We start from the raw sequence: 20,109 nt of genomic DNA, 5'->3' as shown, positions 1-20,109 counted from the left end.
AAGTAAATGTTACGAATAGTTCAATTCCTCTCAGAATAATGGATAGCATTCCATTAGCCTCCTTGATTTATGTGTTGCACCTGCATACTTTTTTTTGTGACTCAAGCACTAGAACACCAAGATTGATCTGCACCTCGGAATTCTGCAGCTACTCTCAGAGTATTTTAGTAATACTCTGCTTTCCTATACTTCCTGCCAAAGTGAACAACTTGAGAAGGCAGAAAATAGAGTTTCATATGGTAATATTCACACTGATAACTACAAGGCCTGTGATACAAAACAATTCAACACTGTGTATGTAATATTCTGCCCACGATCTTGAGCCCACACTCGCCGTCTGTGGGATTGGCGGTGCTTGTGGATAATCTTGCAGAAATCAGGAAATGTGATTCTCTCTGGAGAGATCACGTTTCCCTATTTTCCCTGTCCCTAGCCGGTGACTTCACAAGATTCAGGCCTACAAAGGGCATGAACCTCATTTTAATCAATTTGAATACATTTCAAGGTTATTAGCGGCCCCCTCACTAAATACTCATACCTCACCTATGTGATGTCACTTTGGCGGGGTTTACAACAGGTTTGGTCAGGGTGAGGCAGTCGAGGGGGGGTCTCTCCATGGTTACAGTGCCAACTGTGCTGCGGGGCAGTGCCAGGGGTAGACCCAATTGGGAGTCCTGTGGAGGGGGGTGGGTGGGAGACGGGTGCAATAATGTTGGGCAGGTGACGGGGGCAGGGGCATTGTCTTGATCTCTTGGGGCCGCTTCCTGACTCTGAGGTCCTGCAAAAGATGTGACAGCATAAACAATGACCATTCTTTGTTTTTTTTGATTAGGAGGCTCAAGATTCCGTGAAAAAACTTGTACAACTTGAGAGTTACATGCCAGTGTTCTGTCTGAACCTGACACATTGCCAAATGTTTGTTAGAATCTGCCCAATCTTTGAGATTTACTGATTGTTTATGAACCCAGTGAGTAGGAGTTGGTAACACCTTCCCTAATCAGTCTGTTTTCACTGCAGGCAAGAGCAGGTCGCACTACCATTGTGATTGCCCATCGTCTCTCAACTATCCGCACTGCTGATGTTATTGCTGCCTTTAACGAAGGAGTGGTCACTGAAGAGGGAACACACAGTGAGCTCATGAACAGAAAGGGGATCTACTATTCCCTGGTCATGCAGCAGGTAAGCTGAAAGAATCTTCACCAGAACACATTTTGGTCAGAAGAACATGGAGAAATAATATAGAATGAGGGCTAAAATTCCAAAAGGTGTGCAGGAGCAAAGGGTCCTGGGTGTATATGTGATTAGATAATTGAAGGTGGCAGGACAGGTGGAGAGAGCAGTTAATGATGCATATAGTGTTCTGGACTTTAATTAACAGGGGCATAGAGTACAAGAGCAAGGAGGTTGTGCTGCACCTATACAAAACACTAGTTAGACCTCAGTTGGAATATTGTGTACAGTTCTGGGCACCACATGAAAGGAAAAATGTGAACACATTGGAGAGAGTGCAGAAGAGTTGAATAAAATGAGTTCCTGGAGAGAGAAACTGTGGTAATGTGGATAGTTTGAAGAGGTCTTTACCAGTCTGCCCCGCTACTGCTGCTAGCCAGGTCAGAGAATTTGGCCACATCATTCGCTGGCAGCGAGATTCTCAACTCCCTCTGCTTGTCAATGGGATTTCCCATTGAAACCACCCCATGCCCCTGGGAAACCCATGGGCGGGGGTGCACTGCTGGCGGGAACAGAGAATCCCATTGCCAACGCAGGCTGAGAATCCTGCCTGATGGGCCAAATGGCTTCCTTCTGCACTGTAATAATTCCATGATTCTGTGATTTAAAAAAATTATTTTGGTTCACTGTGACTGACACCACTTTTTAATTTTGCTTGCAAAGACCTTTGGCCAAATTCTCGGTTGGCGAAACACAATTGGGTGGAGAATAAATTCCGATGCCAAAATCGCGGTTGGCATCGATTTGAAGCCAAATCGCAATTCTCCGTCACCTCGACAACGGCGTCAATGCGTTCCAGAACGCACGTACAGTAAACACCGGTTACATGTAATTGACCTGGTATTCTGTGTGGCCTCCGCGATTCTCCGCCTCCAATTGGCTGAGTTCCCGACAGCGCAGATCACTTGTGCTTTTGAAAATCTTGAAGCCGGCATCTTGGCTGATGAGGGAGAGAGAGGAGGTGGACACAGAGAGGCTCAACTGTGGGATGCCGGGTCAGACACTGGCCGGGCTGGCTGGAGTGAGGGGGCCATGGCATGGCCGGGGGAGAGGGGATGTGTGACAAGGGAACAGTCCGAATGGCCAGGGTGCCCCCGCGCATGGGACTGGGATGGTGTCCAATCACAGACCGCCACTGCCACGGCTTGAAAGGTAACCATTTTGCTGTGCACCCCACTGACCACCCACCTTGGCCCCTGGTTCTGAAGAGTGACACCGGCCGTATGGGTGCCCCCAACTCTCACCCCGCCCAGCACAATATCCACCCAACTGGCCACGAGCCACCAGCGGAGCATCAGGCGACCCATCCAGAAGAACGACCAGAGTAGCTCCTATGGGGGAACCAGGTGGAAGCTGCGGAGTGGAGCATACCACTGGCAAGGGCCATGCCAGTCGACGGCACCCAGTGCCAGAGTCCCCATAGTGCCGGGCAACAATGGGGCAAAGAAGCGGAGATGGGGGGATGGAGGACATGCAGGGCAGTGCCCACGGTCCCAACCCAGGCCATCATGTAGCCCAGTGAATCTGGTTGGGCACGGGGGTGTGCACCATGCTAACATGTTGGAATTCAACCAGCAATGGTGGCCTTCCTCTGGCCGCCGCAGCCTTGGGGGATGCCCTGCGGCTGTACAAGCTGGATATGCTCAAGGAGGAAGCAGTGGAGTATGAAGTAGCGGAGTGTACTGCAGAGGGACAGGAAGCAGCCACCCAGGATGGAGAGCGAGCCGCCCAACAGGCCGAGGAGGAGGAGGTACGAAGGAGTCTACCCCCGTCAGCGCCTGTTATTTGAGGACCTGCTGGACCAGGCATACCATTGAAGACTCCGGCTGAGCAGGAAGACAGTGCGACATATCTACCAGACCATGGTGCACCTGGCAACGTGGGGGTCAGGGGAGGAAACCTGCCTGCCATGGACCCAGCCACTCTCTGGCCATTTTTGGTGCGGGAGTCAGGAGTACAACCCCAGGCTAGCCACTGGGTTTTCGCATTGTGGGGCAGACCCATGCTGCCAGCAAACCTCCGAGCTGCTGGCAAACCCCCCGGGCTGCCGGCAAACCCCCGGGCTGCCGGCAAACCCCCGGGCTGCCGGCAAACCCCCGGGCTGCCGGCAAACCCCCGGGCTGCCGGCAAACCCCCTGGCTGCCGGCAAACCCCCGGGCTGCCGGCAAACCTCCAAGCTGCCAGCAAACCCCCGGGCTGCCGGCAAACCCCCGGGCTGCCGGCAAACCCCCGGGCTGCCGGCAAACCCCCGGGCTGCCGGCAAACCCCCGGGCTGCCGGCAAACCCCCGGGCTGCCGGCAAACCTCCGAGCTGCCGGCAAACCCCCTGGCTGCCGGCAAACCCCCGGGCTGCCGGCAAACCCCCGGGCTGCCGGCAAACCTCCGAGCTGCCGGCAAACCCCCGGGCTGCCGGCAAACCCCCGGGCTGCCGGCAAACCCCCGGGCTGCCGGCAAACCTCCAAGCTGCCGGCAAACCCCCAGGCTGCCGGCAAACCCCCGGGCTGCCGGCAAACCCCCGGGCTGCCGGCAAACCCCCGGGCTGCCGGCAAACCCCCGGGCTGCCGGCAAACCCCCGGGCTGCCGGCAAACCCCCGGGCTGCCGGCAAACCCCCGGGCTGCCGGCAAACCCCCGGGCTGCCGGCAAACCCCCGGGCTGCCGGCAAACCCCCGAGCTGCCGGCAAACCCCCGGGCTGCCGGCAAACCCCCGGGCTGCCGGTGCAATGGAGAATCTTGAAGGCAGAGAATTCAGCCCTTAGTGTTGACGTCAACAGAGAATCCATGCACTTTTACGCCAGAAAAACCGGTGCCGCACCTGGGCCAATTCCACTACCATTGAGGGGCTAGCACTGGTGCCATGTGGAACACACTCGATTCCACTGAAAAATGATGCGGGATTCGCCGGGCCCATGATCGACACTCAGGAGGCTGACAAGCTGCAGCCACACATACACATAACACTCCCTACACACATTTAGCCCAGCCAAAAAGCTGCCACTGATTTAGCTGGAGCATGCCCATACAGCTCAATAATTGGCTGGGTCCAGAAGGCACCCCTGGGGGGTGTCCTGGGGGAACACCGATATGACCCGTGTCACCAGGTTCAAAGTGGGCTGTTAGCATTGTGCATAGCTGCATGGCTGCCTTGCGGGCTGCGGCAATGGCACTCCATGCCCGCCCACCTCAACCCCACAGCCAACCTCCTGGACAGCGCAGCCCCCCCCCCCCCTCTCCCCCCCTGCCTCCCCCAGTCGCCCAGCACTGGCAGATGTCCCCCGGCTACCAGCACAACTGTCAGCAAATTATGGTAATGTTGGATAGTTTCCATGCCCCCTCTCTCTCCTTCAGCAGCTGCCATGCCGCTATCACGATTTTTAAACGGAGAAGTGAATCATGCCGTTGGGAACTTGGCCCATTAGAGCCGGAGAATCGCGGACGCCCCGGAGAATACTGGGTCGGGCCCACTAATGATATGCAAACGGTGTTTACTGTATGTGCGGAGTGAAACGCATTGACGCCTATTTCGAGGTGACGGAGAACCGCGATTTGGTGGCAAATCGGCGCCTGCCGTGATTTTGCCACCATAAGCTATTCTCCGCCAAATCAAATTTCCTGATTTTGGCGTCAGCTAATGGAGAATCCCACCCAAGGTGTTTCATTGGCAGCACTTTAACCACTCAAGCAGAAGTGTGAACAGCCCCCAAAGTCTGAAATTTTAATTTTAATTTTAATTTTAGTGCTTAAATGCTGTCGAGATCTACCATGCGGATTTAGTGGCACTTACGGCACTGAAACTCAGTAGAAATTTGAGTTAAAACTTCTCAAGTGCAAACAAGAATCGTTTATTGCCTCTTTGTGTTTACAATTGAGAGTCACTTAAATCCTATTCTCTAATAAGTCCAGCTAGCAAAAAGGGCTTACAGAGAAGCACTTGTACACAATTTAAATTTCAAAATAATACAGAAATGGTTTCTTGCTTACGGCAAACCAGCTTGCATTTACTTCAAGAGTTACAGTGGAAAAGTGAAAGTATAGAGACAGCGAATAGTTTAGATCAAAGTATAGATGATTCATGAATGAAGATGGCCGTACAGACCTGCACTGTTATACTAAATCATATCAGTCCTTAGCCATCTATCTACACCCCTATGTAATCCTAATTGGTTTGGGTTTGAATCAAATGAGTTTGATTTGGCGGTTAGCTGTCAATCTTCAATGTGCAACATTTGTTATAAATGTTTCATGTCTGAATACTTGTGCATGTAATGGATGCGATTCTGTGCTGTTATCGCGACCAGTTTAAACTGGTCTTCTGCTGACTTAGCTGTTATCCGCATTGTGAACAATGGTGCCTTCATGTTACTACAGCGTTGCTATGTCCTTGATCTGATAAATGGTACAGCACAAGTATAGTGTCAAGCTGTCTTGCAAATGTATTTGTTAGCTCAGTAAAAGTGCTGTTTTAATGTATAATGGAATTATGCTGTGTCGTGCTATTTTGTGTCTCTGTTCTGTTGAAGCTATATGTTTTGAAATTACCTGCAGTTACGAGTGTTGAAATCCTTAATTTCAAATGGGTGTTTAAAACTAGGGCTTAATAGTTATGCTAAATAGCTATCTTTCACCAGTCAGGTGTGTTAGAAAATAATTGGTTTCTACAAATGCCTTCATGGCACTCCCCTCTCCCTTTCGATATTCTTCTCCATTCCCAACTCTCTCATGGTTCTCTGGGTTTGTTGCACCTTCTTATTGCCCTCGAGGGAACATATTGTGTCTCCACTCTCCCCATTTCACCTTTGAATGCCCCCCTGTAGATTTCCCAACAAGTAACTCTTTCCAGTCTACCTTGACCAGATCCTGCCTCATTAAAATCTACTCTCCCCAATTCAAAACCTTATTTTACAACTTGTCCATTAAATTGTACCATGCTGTGGTCGCTATCACTAAAATGCTCCCCCATCAACACATTGACCACATGTCCGGCTTCATTCCCCAGAATTTGGTCCAGCATTGCATCATCCCTTTTGGATCCTCTACATATTGTTATGGGAGAGGCGTTTTCAGAACCCCGAAATGTATCATGGAGTTCAACCATGTATTGTTGCTTTTGAAGCACACGGCTTGTTCTCCAGGTATGGTATTACAATTATGGACACGTGGGTTTTTAAACACAAAACAATGTTTATTCCATGAATTCAACTTAACTTTTAAATGAACATTGGCTCACTTAACGCCCCTTACTTCAAAGATAACCCCGAAAATAATACAACACTAAATAATCCCTCAAAATGTCCATTCAAACCTCCAAAAGACTTAACACCTTTAACAAGAGACATGAGGTTACATTCAATATACTTAGTCTTTGGATTTTCAGACATCAACAGACCAGTTCTGTGTTTTCTTCTTGCAGCTTTTTTGCAAAACACACAAACACTCTCAGCTTTCTGCTCAAACCTGAAACAAAAAGCAGAAGTAAGCTCAACTCAGCACCCCCCACCCTCTGACATCACTTCAGTAATATGAGCTGGTCCATTTCTTAAAGGTACATTGTTTAAACATCCATTTCTTAAAGGTACTCTCACATGACAATATTGAGCTAAAATGTTCTCCTGTGTACATTTTAAGAACTCTACTCCATCTAAGCCCTTAACATGATGGCCATCCCAATTAATTTTGGGAAAGTTGAAATCACCTTCTTATTATTTTTACACTCCTCCATGAATTGCACACATATTTGCTCCTCAATTGACCATTATCTATCTAGGGGTCAATAATAAACATCTAGCAACGTAGCTGTCCCTTTTTTATTCCTAAGCTCTACCCACAAAACTTCATTTGATGCCCCTCCAAGATATCATCTCTCCTTACTGCAGTAACTACCTCCTTAGCTAATAATGCAATGCCTCCTCCTCTTTTACACCCCCCTCTTTGCCTGAAGCTTCCACATCCCGGGATGTTGAATGGCCAATCCTGCCCCTCACTCCAGCATGTCTCTGTGATAGCTATATCATAATTACACATGTCAATCATCGCCCTTAATTCATCTTTTTTACCTTTAATACTCCTGGCATTAAAGTAGAGGCCATCAGCCTTGTCTTGCTCCCTTAAAAATTACTACCATTGTATTCCCTCTGACCTGATTGCTTTTCTATCTTATACCATGTCCCAATGCTTTTCTATGTTATACTATGTCCCTATTCTGCTATCAGTCTACGTCCCCTCCGCTGCTAAACTAGTTTAAACTCTTCCCAAATGCACTAGCAAACCCGCCAGCAAGGATGTTCATCCTGCCCTGTTTTTACTGTAGACTGTCCTGCTTGTACAGCCCCCACCTTCCCCAAAAATGGTCCCAATGCTCCAGGATCTAAAGCCCTCACTTCTGCAACAATTCTTAAGCAACACATTCACCTGTGATATTCTCCTTTTTCTGTACTCACTAGCACAGTTTTCTTTGTGCTTATTTTAAAGAGTTCACATGTGGAGAGTGACAGTGATGAAGAAATGGATAAAGCTTTGGAGGAAGTGAAGCAAACAGAAAATGATGAACACACAAGTGTGAATATTCTCAACAGGAACAGCTTCAAAAGGAAATCAAGCAGGAAAGGCCACCAAATTAATTCCTCTGAACCATCGCAAACAATAGAGGACAAGGAGCAAGAAAAAGAGCTGGTTAGCATTAAATTATAATATCTAAACTAATATTGGTAAAATCTGTTGGTAACCGTATTATGGGGAGTCAGTGACACAGTGGTATTGTTGCTGAACTAATAATCCAGAGACCCAGGGTAATACTCTGGGAGTCCAGTTTGAATTGCACCAAGGCAAATGGTGGAATTTCAATTCAATAAAAATCTGGAACGAAAAGACTGATGATGACCATGAAATTATTGTTGATTGCTGCAAAAAACCATCTGGATCACTAATGTCCTTTAAGGAAGGACATCTGCCACCCTGGTCTGGCCTACATGTGACTCCAGACCCACAAGTGTGATTGACTGTTAAATGCCCTCTGAAATGACCCTGTAGGCAACTAGGGATTGGCAATAAATGTTGTCCCGTAAATACATTTTTAAAGTATATGTGTTAGGACTGTGAAACAATTAGAAAGTAAAATTACGATTCTTCACATGATTTAACATTTTAACCTCAGTTGCTTTTGGCTGCAAATCAAGTGAATGCAAGTTCTTCTTCCATCTCATTCAAGTTTGATTCAAGGACTTTAAAAAAAATTTAAATAGTGCCCCATTAAATCCATGTATCATTACTATACCTGATAGGAAATAAACAAATGACATTCAAAATAAATATTCTAATCATGCAAACCTAAATCCAAGCCTTCCTAAATTGTATCCCTACTCTGGCCCAACATATTGAACAGGGCGCCTAGCAAGAGGGAATTCAACCCCCCTGTTTTTCAGTCAATAGATCACAAATCCAAAAATGCTTCTTTAAAAAAGCACTTGGCTTAACCCTTGGCCGGAAATCTTTGGTCATTGGGACTCTCTTTTCCCATTGGCAGCACACCCCCGTTTGTGGGTTTCCCGGTGGTGTGGGTGGCTTCAATGGCAAATCCCATTGACAAGTGGCAGGAAGGAAGAATCTTGCCGCCAGCGAATGGCACACCATCGAGAAACCCAAGGCTAGGAACAGAGAATCCCGCCCAGTCTCACTCATGATCTGTTCAACTGAAGCATACCCTCTCTACTTTCACATTCAACTCACAATAACAGTTAAGATTCTGTCAGCTTTTTGAATTACTTGATCCATTTGTATACTGGTCTTTTGTAATTTGTGCACTAAGCCACCCAGATCCATCTGTACCACAGTGCTCTCTCAAATCTCATAACAATCTTTATTAAAAATAATTTTTTTTATTGTCACAAGTAGGCTTACATTAACACTGCAATTAAGTTACTGTGAAAAGCCCCTCATCGCCAAGCTCCGGTGCCTGTTCGGGTACACAGAGGGAGAATTCAGAATGTCCAAATTACCTAACAAGCACGTCTTTTGGGACTTGTGGGAGGAAACCAGAACATCTGGAGGAAACTGACGCAGACACGGAGAATGTCCAGACTCCGCACAGACAGTGACCCAAGCCAGGAATCAAACCTGGGACCCTGGTGCTGTGAAGCAACAGTGCTAACCATTTACCATTCTATCACCATTGAGATAATATGCTTCATTTTTAATATTCCTGCCAAAAAGGACCATTTTGCCACAGTATACTCAGTCTGTCAGATCTTTGCCCACACTATTTATATATTTTTGTAGCCTGCTTATGTCCTCTTCAGAACTTAATCTCCTACCTATCTTTGTGTCATCAGTAATTTGGTGGGGTGGGGGAGGAGGAAAAGGAGGAAGGCTGGGGAGAGGGGGTGGTGGAGGGATGGAAATGGTGGGGGGGTGGAGGTTGCGCTGACACACAGCCTCGTCCTAGGAGAATCAGGAGGCGATAAGGGCCTCTCTGGTCCTCCTTGCATGTCGGGCCCTTGCCGCCATCTGCCCTCCTTTCTCCTTTTCATCCTCGGGCTAGTCTACAGCCCTTCCAGCACCCCCTACTCCTCCTCAGATGAGGTTGCACGTCCCTCTGCGTCCTCCTGCTCCTCCTCTTCCAGAATGTCAGCATGGTAGCATGGTGGTTAGCATCAATGCTTCACAGCTCCAGGGTCCCAGGTTCAATTCCCGGCTGGGTCACTGTCTGTGCGGAGTCTGCACGTCCTCCCCCTGTGTGCGTGGGTTTCCTCCGGGTGCTCCGGTTTCCTCCCACAGTCCAAAGATGTGCGGGTTAGGTGGATTGGCCATGCTAAATTGCCCGTAGTGTCCTAATAGTAAGGTTAAGGGGGGGGGGAGTTGTTGGGTTACGGGTATAGGGTGGATACGTGGATTTGAGTAGGGTGATCATTGCTCGGCACAACGTCAAGGGCCGAAGGGCCTGTTCTGTGCTGTACTGTTCTAAATTCTAAATTCTAAATGTCACCCCATTGCTGTGCCAGACTGTGGAGGATCAGCAGACCACCGCAAAGTGGGGGATCCTATGAGGGGTGTACTGCAAGGCACCGCCAGAGCGGTCCAGGCATCAAAATTGCATTTTCAGTCGGCCGATTCCCCGCTCCACGACAGCAAGCGTGGCAATGTGGGCCTCATTATAACGTGTCTCCACCTTGGTCTCAGACCTCTGCAACAGTGTTATCAGTGATGACCTCAGCAGATATCTCTTGTCTCCATGAGCCAATCCGTCATCCTCGGGTGGTCCTCAAAGATACCAGGGGTCTTCGAGTGTCCCAGGATGTAACTATCATGCACATCCCCAGGGTAGCGGACACATACGTGCATTATTCAGAGGCAGTGGTCGCACAAGATCTGAACATTCAGTGAAAACCCTTCCTGTTAATATAGGGCAAGGTCTGATGCCCGGGTGCGCGCAGGGCAACGTGAGCGTCATCGACCACCCCTGGACCGGAGGAATCCGGGTGATGGCAGCAAATTCTGCAGCCTGGGCTTCTTGGTGGACCTAGTCCTTGATATAGTTGGATGCCCAGGCATCAGGCACCTCTCGAATGCACCTGTGGGTGAAAGATTGTGATATGCCACACAGGTTTCCGGTCGAACTCTGGAATGACCTGGTGGCATAAAGGTTCAGGGCTGCAGTGACTTTCACAGCCATCGGGAGCAGGTGTCCTACTCCTCCACAGGTGCCAAGTCTGTGAGGGCGTGGCGCAGATGCTGCATTGTCTCCATGCTGAGACGCAGTCTTCATTGAATGACCAATGATGACTGTACAACTTGGGCTGTCATTAGTATCCCCTCCTCAGCCTGATGGGCGGCCAGGTTTTCAGGGTGTGCAGTTGCCCCCTGCACATGTGGTTCCACCTCCAGCCAGTGTTGGCACTGCTGCCGTCTGCCCGCCTCAACTGCCACAAGCAACACGAGGACAGCCTACACGGGATCGGCTGCACAACCTTGCTCTGCACATTCACTCTGGGCCAAATCAGGAGCTCCCATACCTCTTTCTGAAACATTAGGAACATTAGGCTGCCCTCCGCTCATTCATACGCTTATCCTTTGGTCATGAGAAGATCCACAGTGGTGAAGCCCTGTTCTTTGATTGTTGGCAGATTCCACTAAGGTGCTGATGATCCTCGACTTAACTGCTCAGGCATCAAAGCTTGCTGGACCTGTAATGCACTAACCATCCTCTGAAATATGTCATTTGTGCCCTCAAGGAGGCACTTGAGAATTGGGAAGCGTGAAGTGCTATCATAACTAACAAGGCTAATTCCTCATTTGAAATAACCTTCTGCTGTGAAGCTAGAGGCTGGTCACAGTCAAAGGGAGTGAAAATGACTTTCAGGATAGAAGCCGCAGCAAGTCTCTGTCCTGGAGGTGTTTAGTTGAACAGACAGGCTGCAGCTGTGGTTGCCCCTGTTTTGAGCCTCCCCAATATTTAAAGATGGCTTGAAGGCCTCAGAGACACAAAGCCCGTCATCTTCCCAGCCCAGGGGTATCCCCTGACATGGAATGCTTTGGCCTCCTGACAAGCCCAACCCCCATGTCCATGCCCCCCTCCCCCCCTGAGTACTGGGAGACACTGATCCCACTCTGGAGACATGCCCTTGATTTGCATGCCCTCCTCACTTCCCATCATTGCGCCAGCTTCACGTTTTTGTAAAGTAGCACTAAACAATGCCTGCATTACTTCCCGCTAATTCCCTGGAAGCTTCTGCATTCAATTTCAATCTTGTTAGTGAGATTGAAATGAATTCAAATGAGGGGCAATGATATTCTCGTCATTTCTGGGCATGATCTGGAAATCTCCATCGGGAGCAGATCGGAGGAATCACTAAATGGTTCGCGCCTGCCGCAAATCTCGATTTTACCTTCATCCAATATTCACTCAGCGTGCCTGGATCTGTGCCAGGCCTAATGTAGTTCCTGAATCATGCCCCAGATCTTTAATCCCTCCTCCAAGTCAATTATAGAAATTATTGAGATCTCAGCACTGATTCTTGTGGCACACGACTTGTTACATTTTGGCAGTCTATAAAAGATGCATTTTGCCTACTCTGCTTTCTGTTTGACAGCCAATCTTCTATCCATGCCAATATGTTACCCCCTATAACATAGGGGGCGGGATTTTCCGACCCCCCGCCGAGTTGGAGAATCGCCGGTGGGCGGTGTGAATCCCGCCCTGCCGCTCTGACGCCGGCTGCCAAATTCTCTGACGTTGGCTTTTTGGTGGGGATCATGCCGCGTCAGTCGGGGGCTGTTGGCAGTAGCCCCCCTCCCCCTCCCCCCCCCCTCCCCGGCGAATTTCAGGTCCCCGATGAGTCGATGGCTGCCCGTTTTCGGCCAGTCCCACCTGCGTGAATTACACAAGGTCTGTACTGGTGGGACCGGGCTCTGAGGGCGGCCAACGGAGTCCTCGGGGGGGGGCGCACGGGGATAGGCCCCTGTGGGGTCCCCCACGGTGGCCTGGCCCATGATCAGGGCCCACCGATCTGCGGGCAAGCCTGTGCCGCGGGGGCACTTTTTCCCTCCGCGCCGGCCTTTGTAAAGCTCCGCCATGGCCGGCACGGAGAAGAATCACGGCAGCGGTTCTGGGAACATGCTGGCACTCCTGCGCATGCACTAACTCGCGCTGGCCGGCGTAGGCCCTTCGGCGCTGGTTGGCGTGGCGTCAATTACTCCAGCGCCAGCCTAGCCCCTGAAGGTGTGGAGGATTCCGCAACTTCCGGGCGGCCCGACGCCGGAGTGGTTCACGCCACTCTTTGGCGCCGGTATGGCCCGCCCACCGAATACCGGTGAATCCCGCCCAGGATGTATTTCCTGCAAAAACCTTTCATGCGGCACTTTAGTGAACGTCTTCTAGAAATGTCTTCAAGAAATCTGAGTACAGTACATCCCCTTTATCCACAGCCCAGGTTACTTAAAGAACTCCAATAAATTGGTTGAACATGATTTCCCTTTCACAAAACCATGTTGACTCTGCCTGATTACCATGAGATTTTCCAGATGCCCTGCTACAACTTATGTTATAGAAGCTTCAAACATTTTCCAGACAAAAGATTTTGAGCTAACCACCCTGTAGTTTCCCACGTTCTACCTCCCTCCCTTTTTGAATAATGGCATTACATTTGCTGTCGTACTTGGATGATCCCTGAATCTATGGAGTTTTGGAAACTTAAAACTAGTGCACCGACTATCTCACTAGACACTTCTTTTATGACCCTCGGATGAAGCCCATCAGGACCCAGGATTCAGGCCAGCCAGATTCTGCAGTACAGTAAATGCTTCATCAAATGATGGATACTTAACAGATAATCAGGGTTTAGACGAGATAACCTCATTTTGAGCTTTACCCTAAAATGTACAGCATGTTAGACTGGAGTTTGGTTCCATTATTTATTTATTTATTTCAAATTTTAAAGGAGGAAAGTTTTCCAGAAGTTTCATTTTCCGGAATTCTTGCTCTGAACAAGTCAGAGTGGCCGTACATTGTCACAGGAATAATGGCTGCCTTTGTAGCTGGTGCGGTCATACCATCATTTGCTGTGGTCTTTTCCAGGATTATTGGGGTGAGTTATCTTTATATTGATAAAATTCACAAATTTAAAATCATAAACCTGATCTATATATTGTTACAATTTACACTGGAAAATGACAATTACTCATTTGGTTTCGGTACCCGCTTCAGTCCAACGGTGGCATTTCCTGAGTCAGAAGCTGTGGTTTTAAATCCCACTCTGGAGGCATGAGCAATAATCTGGTCCACCTCTTCAGTGCTGCATAGTTGGAGTGCTATGAAACCCTCTATGAAACGCAACTTCAAACTGAGGCCCTGTCTACCGGCACACGTGGATGTAAATGGGCATAATGGAAGCGAGAACAGGGATGCCCAACATTGATCCCTCTATCAAACCAAAAAAAAGACCTAATTTGATGGTTATCCCAGATTTCTGACCCCGGAACCTGACTGTGTGAAAATTGGCTGCCTGTTTTACAACGGTGACCCCACTGCAGGAAAATCCTTAATTGGTTGTGAAGTGCTCCGGGACATAGAACATACATAGAACATACAGTGCAGAAGGAGGCCATTCGGCCCATCGAGTCTGCACCGACCCACTTAAACTCTCACTTCCACCCTATCCCCGTAACCCAATAACCCCTCCTACCCTTTTTGGACACTAAGGGCAATTTAGCATAGCCAATCCACCTAACCTGCACGTCTTTGGACTGTGGGAGGAAACTGGAGCACCGGGAGGAAACTCATGCAGACACAGGGAGAACGTGCAGACTCCGCACAGACAGTGACCCAGCGAGGAATCGAACCTGGCGCTGTGAAGCCACAGTGCTATCCACTTTTGCTACCGTGCTGCCCTGCGTCCGGAGGTCACGAAAGGTGTGATATAAATGTAAGTCTTTACTTTTCATTTCAAATAGGTTTTTGCAATCACAGATCCTGAAGTGAAACGCCAGAGGACTGCAATGTTTTCCTTGATTTTCCTGGCTCTCGGTGCTATTTACTTTGTTAGTTACAGTCTACAGGTAAGTGATCAGGAAGAGCTGAACCCCTCCCCGCCAACCAAAATGAAATTCAAAAAACACTAGCAGATCAAAATTTTATCTTGAATGCTTGTTTAACCTCTCAAGCAATTGTGATCAAAAGTACTGGTGTGAATCGAATATTTTGAATTAATCATCAGTTTTTCTATTCAATTCCTCAAGGGCTACTTGTTCGGAAAGTCTGGGGAAATCCTTACTATGAGGCTACGTGGATTATCTTTCAAAGCCATACTGCGTCAGGTGGGTCACTTTTCAAAGTTACTCCAAGAATGTCAGCTCTCTGGACTGAAGTGCCTTGTGCAATGTAGGAATGCAATCCCAACTCTACATTGGAAAACAGACCCCAGCAATGGCTAGGATAATGGACAGAAACCCCAATGTTTTATTTTAATTGTGTAAGACTGTTGAAAGGATACCTACCTCCAGGGGTGATTTTACAAAGAAATAAGGATATGCGATGTTAAAACAAACTGTATGACTAACACAGTATAAAATATCTTTAACTTCGCACTAGAAAATAACTTTCAATTACCCCTGAAAACAATGCTAATCAACATAGTGACGCTATAACCCATAATTGCATTCTTTATGTCCACTCAAACAACAAAATCATCTCAGGTCCAAATCTACTGTTAAATACAGTTAGCTGCCTCAGGAATACTTGCTGTGAAGCGAGGTCTTGGACACTCCACTTTGAGAAAGAGAGATATTTTGAGACTGCTTGCTGGAATGGGAGCTGACAGCCTGTCAGAATAATGTAGAATCTCTGGCTGTATTCTTCAGAAACTGCTTCTCAGCTTGTCTCCCACCCGCAGACTAACTCTGAACCTCAACACCTGGCTGTTTCAGCCCTTAGCTCCCCCCATTAACTACATCAGTTTACTAAACTGAACATGTTGGGCTTCATCTAATGGAAAAGTTTCCAAGTGTGGTAGGGAGAGGGTATTGCCTGGGCTTCGTGGTGGCTGACCTGACGAGACCACCACCAGTATCAAATGCCGTATTTAGGGCCGGTAATGATGCCCCACGGGCTTCATGTCAGGGAATGGTTGTCTCACCTTGGACCATGCATGGCAGTTCCCTGCTAATGAGGGGAACAGCTGTTAAACTGATCCCACAGAGCAAACCCCTGACATCATGCAGCAATGCCACCACATAGACCTGCTGATTCAGAGATGCCAACCAGGTCAGACTGTTCATCGCAGTGGAGGGAAGATGGGAAACCTTGGTCCCTCAAGGGGTTGGAGGGTCAGCCACAGATCAGCCAGTGCCGCCTGGGAGACAGTGGCAGTGGCCTTCAGCTGGAAGAGTGCAACGATGAGGACCACCACCGAGTGCCGCAAGAAGCTCAACTACCTCCACTGAGCCGCATGGGTGAGTTGGCATTGGCCCCGTGGCACCGGTCCCACCTGCCACCCCAGCACTATGCCGTTCACTGCCGCCATAGCAACCCTGCCTCCAACCTTCCCATCATGATGAATGAAGCATGCGGCTCAAAATGCCCTCCTTTGTCCCTGCAGTAATGGGAGGGAAAGGGCCCAGACAAGTGGTGGGCTGCCAGACGTCAGAGTCCTCATGCCCTATGAGATACGGGCCTTGGAGGTCCTGGGGTGCACACGGATCCCCCGCCCCGGCCACAGCAGGCCCCTGTGCATTGGATCCCAGATCCTGGTCCCAGAACCGTGCCGAGAACATTAACTGGCAGCAGGTTCCCTCCCTGATCCACACACCCACCCTGTGGTCGCAGGGATAACCCCAGTGCTGAGGCCCATCTCTTGGGTGTTTGATTGTTGGCTGCTGCCTCTCTAGTGTTGATGCCTCCAGTGTTCAGGCAAATTCCCTTCAAGTGGTCACTCATTCAGCCACTGCTCTGTCCTCTGGAACTGTCGACAGTTTCCTCCACCTTCCCTACTTTGTCCTTGCTATGAAACGCACTTAAGTCCAGTGTGACTCTTCTCCAGAAATGTAGGGGGTTCTGAGGAAGAATCATATTGGATTTGAAACGTCGGCTCTGTTTCTCTCTCCACAAATGCTGCCAGATCTACCGATATTTTCCAGCACTTATTGTTTTCATTTCAGATCTCCAGCACAGTATTTTGCTTTTATTAAATACCTTCCCCTTTAATTGGCTTTCTCTTCCTCTTAATGCAAAGTACCCATAGACAGACCCTGCAGTTCAAACCTGCAAATTAAATGCAAAATATTGTTGTAAGCATAGTGCACGGTGTAAGAGTGCACCTGTTCGTAGCCCAGCAGCACCCTTGTTACCTGATTTGAAGGAGCGCATCATAGGACATTGAGTTTGCTTGCCTCCAGTTTTGTGACTGGATTTCATAGAATCCCTTGCAGTACAGAAGGAGGCAATTCGGCCCCTCAAGAATGCACTGGCCATTGGAAAGAGCACCCTACTTAAGCCCAAACCTCCACCCGACCCCAGCGACCCCACCTAACCATTTGGACACTGAGGAGCATAGAATTTACAGTGCAGAAGGAGGCCACCCGGCCCATCGGGTCTGAACCGGCCCTTGGAAAGAGCACCCCACCCAAGCTCACACCTCCACCATATCCCCACAACCCAGTAACCCCACCCAACACTAAGGGCAATTTTGGATACTGAGGACAATTTATCTTGGCCAATCAACCTAACCTGCATGTATTTGGACTGTGGGAGGAAACCAGAGCACCTGGAGGAAACCCACACACACGAGGAGAACATGCAGATTCCGCACAGACAATGGCCCAAGCCGGGAATTGAACCTGGGACCCTAGAGCTGTTGATCAATTGTGCTAACCACTGTACTACCGTGCTGCCCTACTGAGCAGTTGGGTGGCACAGTGGTTGGCGCTGTAGCTTCACGGTGTCAGGGCCCTGGGCTCGATTCTCGGCTTGGGTCGCTGTCTGTGCGGAGTCTGCACATTCTCTTCTTGTCTGCGTGGGTTTTGTCCGGGTGCTCCGGTTTCCTCCTGCAAGTCCAAAAAGAAGTGCTGTTAGGTGAATTGGACATTCTGAATTCTCCCTCAGTGCACCCGAACAGGCGCCGTAGTGTGGCGATGAGGGGACTTTGACAGTAACTTTGTTGAAATGTTAATGTAAGCCTATTTGTGACAATAATAAAGATTATTATTAAATTGTTCACACCTCACCGCCTGATCGGGATGCTAGGCAGTAACATCCGCCTGCAACCTGGCACGTCTAGCAATGGGAATCCACTTTGGAATATTTTGTTTCTTAAACGGTCAACAGTAACAAAGATCTGAAGATCAACTTCAACATATCACACGAACCATTAAACAAGGAAATGTCGCCGTTCCATATTGGTACCATTACAAAGCTATATCAGCTCATTTTCACAAAAACAAACACATGGGGCTGGATTCTCAGATCGCTGATCGGCCAGAGAATCAGAGTTCCCGACCAAATCCCGACCCAACTGATTTTGCGATGTTCCACCCCCTCCAAAGTGGCGTATTCTAGGAATACGCCCTGTTGTGTTATGCTTCTTCATGGAGCAGAAGCTTTATTTTCTCTGCATCCGCCACGCCATCTAGGTCGGATGCTACCAGGTAGATCTCAAATCTTTGCTTGAATGCACGCCAGTTGGCACTGAGATTGCTGTGGTACCTGAGCTGCTGAGGAACCGGAATCTTGAACATCTTGCCTGCGTGCTGTTGCTGGTAGTCACGGATCTTGAGTTGAACTATAGAGATTCAACAGGCTACCACTGGTACCATGTTGTGTTATGCTTCTTCATGTAGCATAAGCTACTTCCTTGATGTATATTCTGACAAAAGGAAGGTTCAGATTTGGAGATAGGTTAAACACCTTTATTGAACAGTTAACAATTCTCTGACTAGAGTTCAACTCTCCTGTTAACCTTGCTATAGTAACTCAATCTAACTAACCAGTCTGCTCAAAGCCATGTGGTGGGTTTAATGCTTCCGATCTGCCCCCGTGTCGCCTGTGGAAAGAGAAAGAGCATGTGTGCCCTGTCCTTTTTTATGGGTTGCCCCCTTGTGGTAGTGTCATCTCTGGGTGTCTTCACTGCCCATTGGTTGTGTCCTATTCTATGTGCTCATTAGCTGTATGTCTGCATGTCATGATGTCTCTGGTGCTCCCTCTGGTGTTTATTCAGTCCTAATGTAGCTACATTAACCCCTTGTGTATTTACAGTGATGCATATCAGCACATGCCCCGCCACTTATTGACGACCTCAGGACATTGCCTCATTCCCACCAGCCGATGCTCCGCCCCTGCATGTGGTCTCATGCGTCGAGAACTCGGCGTGGCGGTTGCAGACTCAGTGGGCACTTGGGGGGGGGGGGGGTGGTCCGGGGCCCGCGAGCCGACCAAAGGGGGGGAACTATTTCACGGGCCGGGTCCGCGAGCAGTCAGTGTCATGTAGCACGGCGCGGCTGCTGTCGGCCGGCGGCATGCACATGAGCGTCTACAGACCCACCAATTCTGCGGGGCATATCAGCAGCTGGAGCCGGGTGCTCTACGCTACCGGCATGCTAGCCCCCAGCACAACGGGGAATCGGTGACCATTTTACAACATGTTTTCTGGCACCATTCCAACCTGGCGTGGTGACATAGCCCCAGAATCAGAGAATCACCCCACGCAGGTTCCTCAACAGAAAAAGAGGATAAGCCTGAGAATGTGTTATCATGTCCAGAACTATGCCGTAGAAATGATCTTCCCATCAATGTGTGACTTGTCCCATGTATCAATGTAATTCTATCTCTCCAGGAGCCACAGCATGTCAGCCTCCCACACGGCCCAATCTCCCTGGAACCAAATCCTGGCATTCACATATTCCACTGGCGCTTAAGTTGTAGTTGAACATCCTTGACTTCCAGCGTGTAACCCGCGGTGATGTGCCAGTTACATGCAGCACTCACCACACCAGCAACAAAGGCATCAGCAATCTGTGAAAGCATTTCTTCAACGGTATCATCAGATGGCCCATTTGGAACAATGTCGCGCACCAAGTCCCATACGTTTCTTGATTCAAACCGGATTGTCTTCTGGACTTGTACGTCCCCCTGAGCCCAGTGTTCAGAACCCTGGTATATTCGAAATAAATTCTCCCTTTGTCCGGCTACAGAAAAGGAAGAAAACAGCAACAGCAGCCTCCAGGCTTCTGCAGCCACCAGCAGGAACAAGCAGCAAACATAACCTGCAGCTGTGAAGTGCTCACTTGAGAACAGTGAAGTGTTCATGTAACTAACAATGCCAATTTCCCATTCGCTGTAACGTTTAGCTGTGCAGCCAGAAGCCACCAAGGTCAGAGGGAGTTCAAGTGACCTGCAGCATATCA

General features: G+C 49.0%; 1 protein-coding gene across 3 annotated transcripts in view; it reads left to right on the top strand.

Annotated features, from left to right (window-relative positions):
• The window catches only part of abcb5 (ATP-binding cassette, sub-family B (MDR/TAP), member 5), a 167,842-nt gene that overhangs the window by 86,663 nt on the left and 61,070 nt on the right, over positions 1–20,109 (top strand). For all 3 annotated transcript variants that reach the window (XM_038797448.1, XM_038797446.1, XM_038797447.1), the window contains exons 16-20: positions 1,018–1,179; positions 7,696–7,896; positions 13,656–13,802; positions 14,668–14,772; positions 14,953–15,030. In XM_038797448.1, the coding sequence (XP_038653376.1) occupies positions 1,018–1,179; positions 7,696–7,896; positions 13,656–13,802; positions 14,668–14,772; positions 14,953–15,030 (693 nt within the window). The remainder of the gene's footprint in view (positions 1–1,017; positions 1,180–7,695; positions 7,897–13,655; positions 13,803–14,667; positions 14,773–14,952; positions 15,031–20,109) is intronic.

This window comes from Scyliorhinus canicula, chromosome 5 (assembly GCF_902713615.1).
Source record: "Scyliorhinus canicula chromosome 5, sScyCan1.1, whole genome shotgun sequence".
NCBI classification, from domain to species: domain Eukaryota; kingdom Metazoa; phylum Chordata; class Chondrichthyes; order Carcharhiniformes; family Scyliorhinidae; genus Scyliorhinus; species Scyliorhinus canicula.
This window is presented reverse-complemented; position numbering and strand designations above follow the sequence as displayed.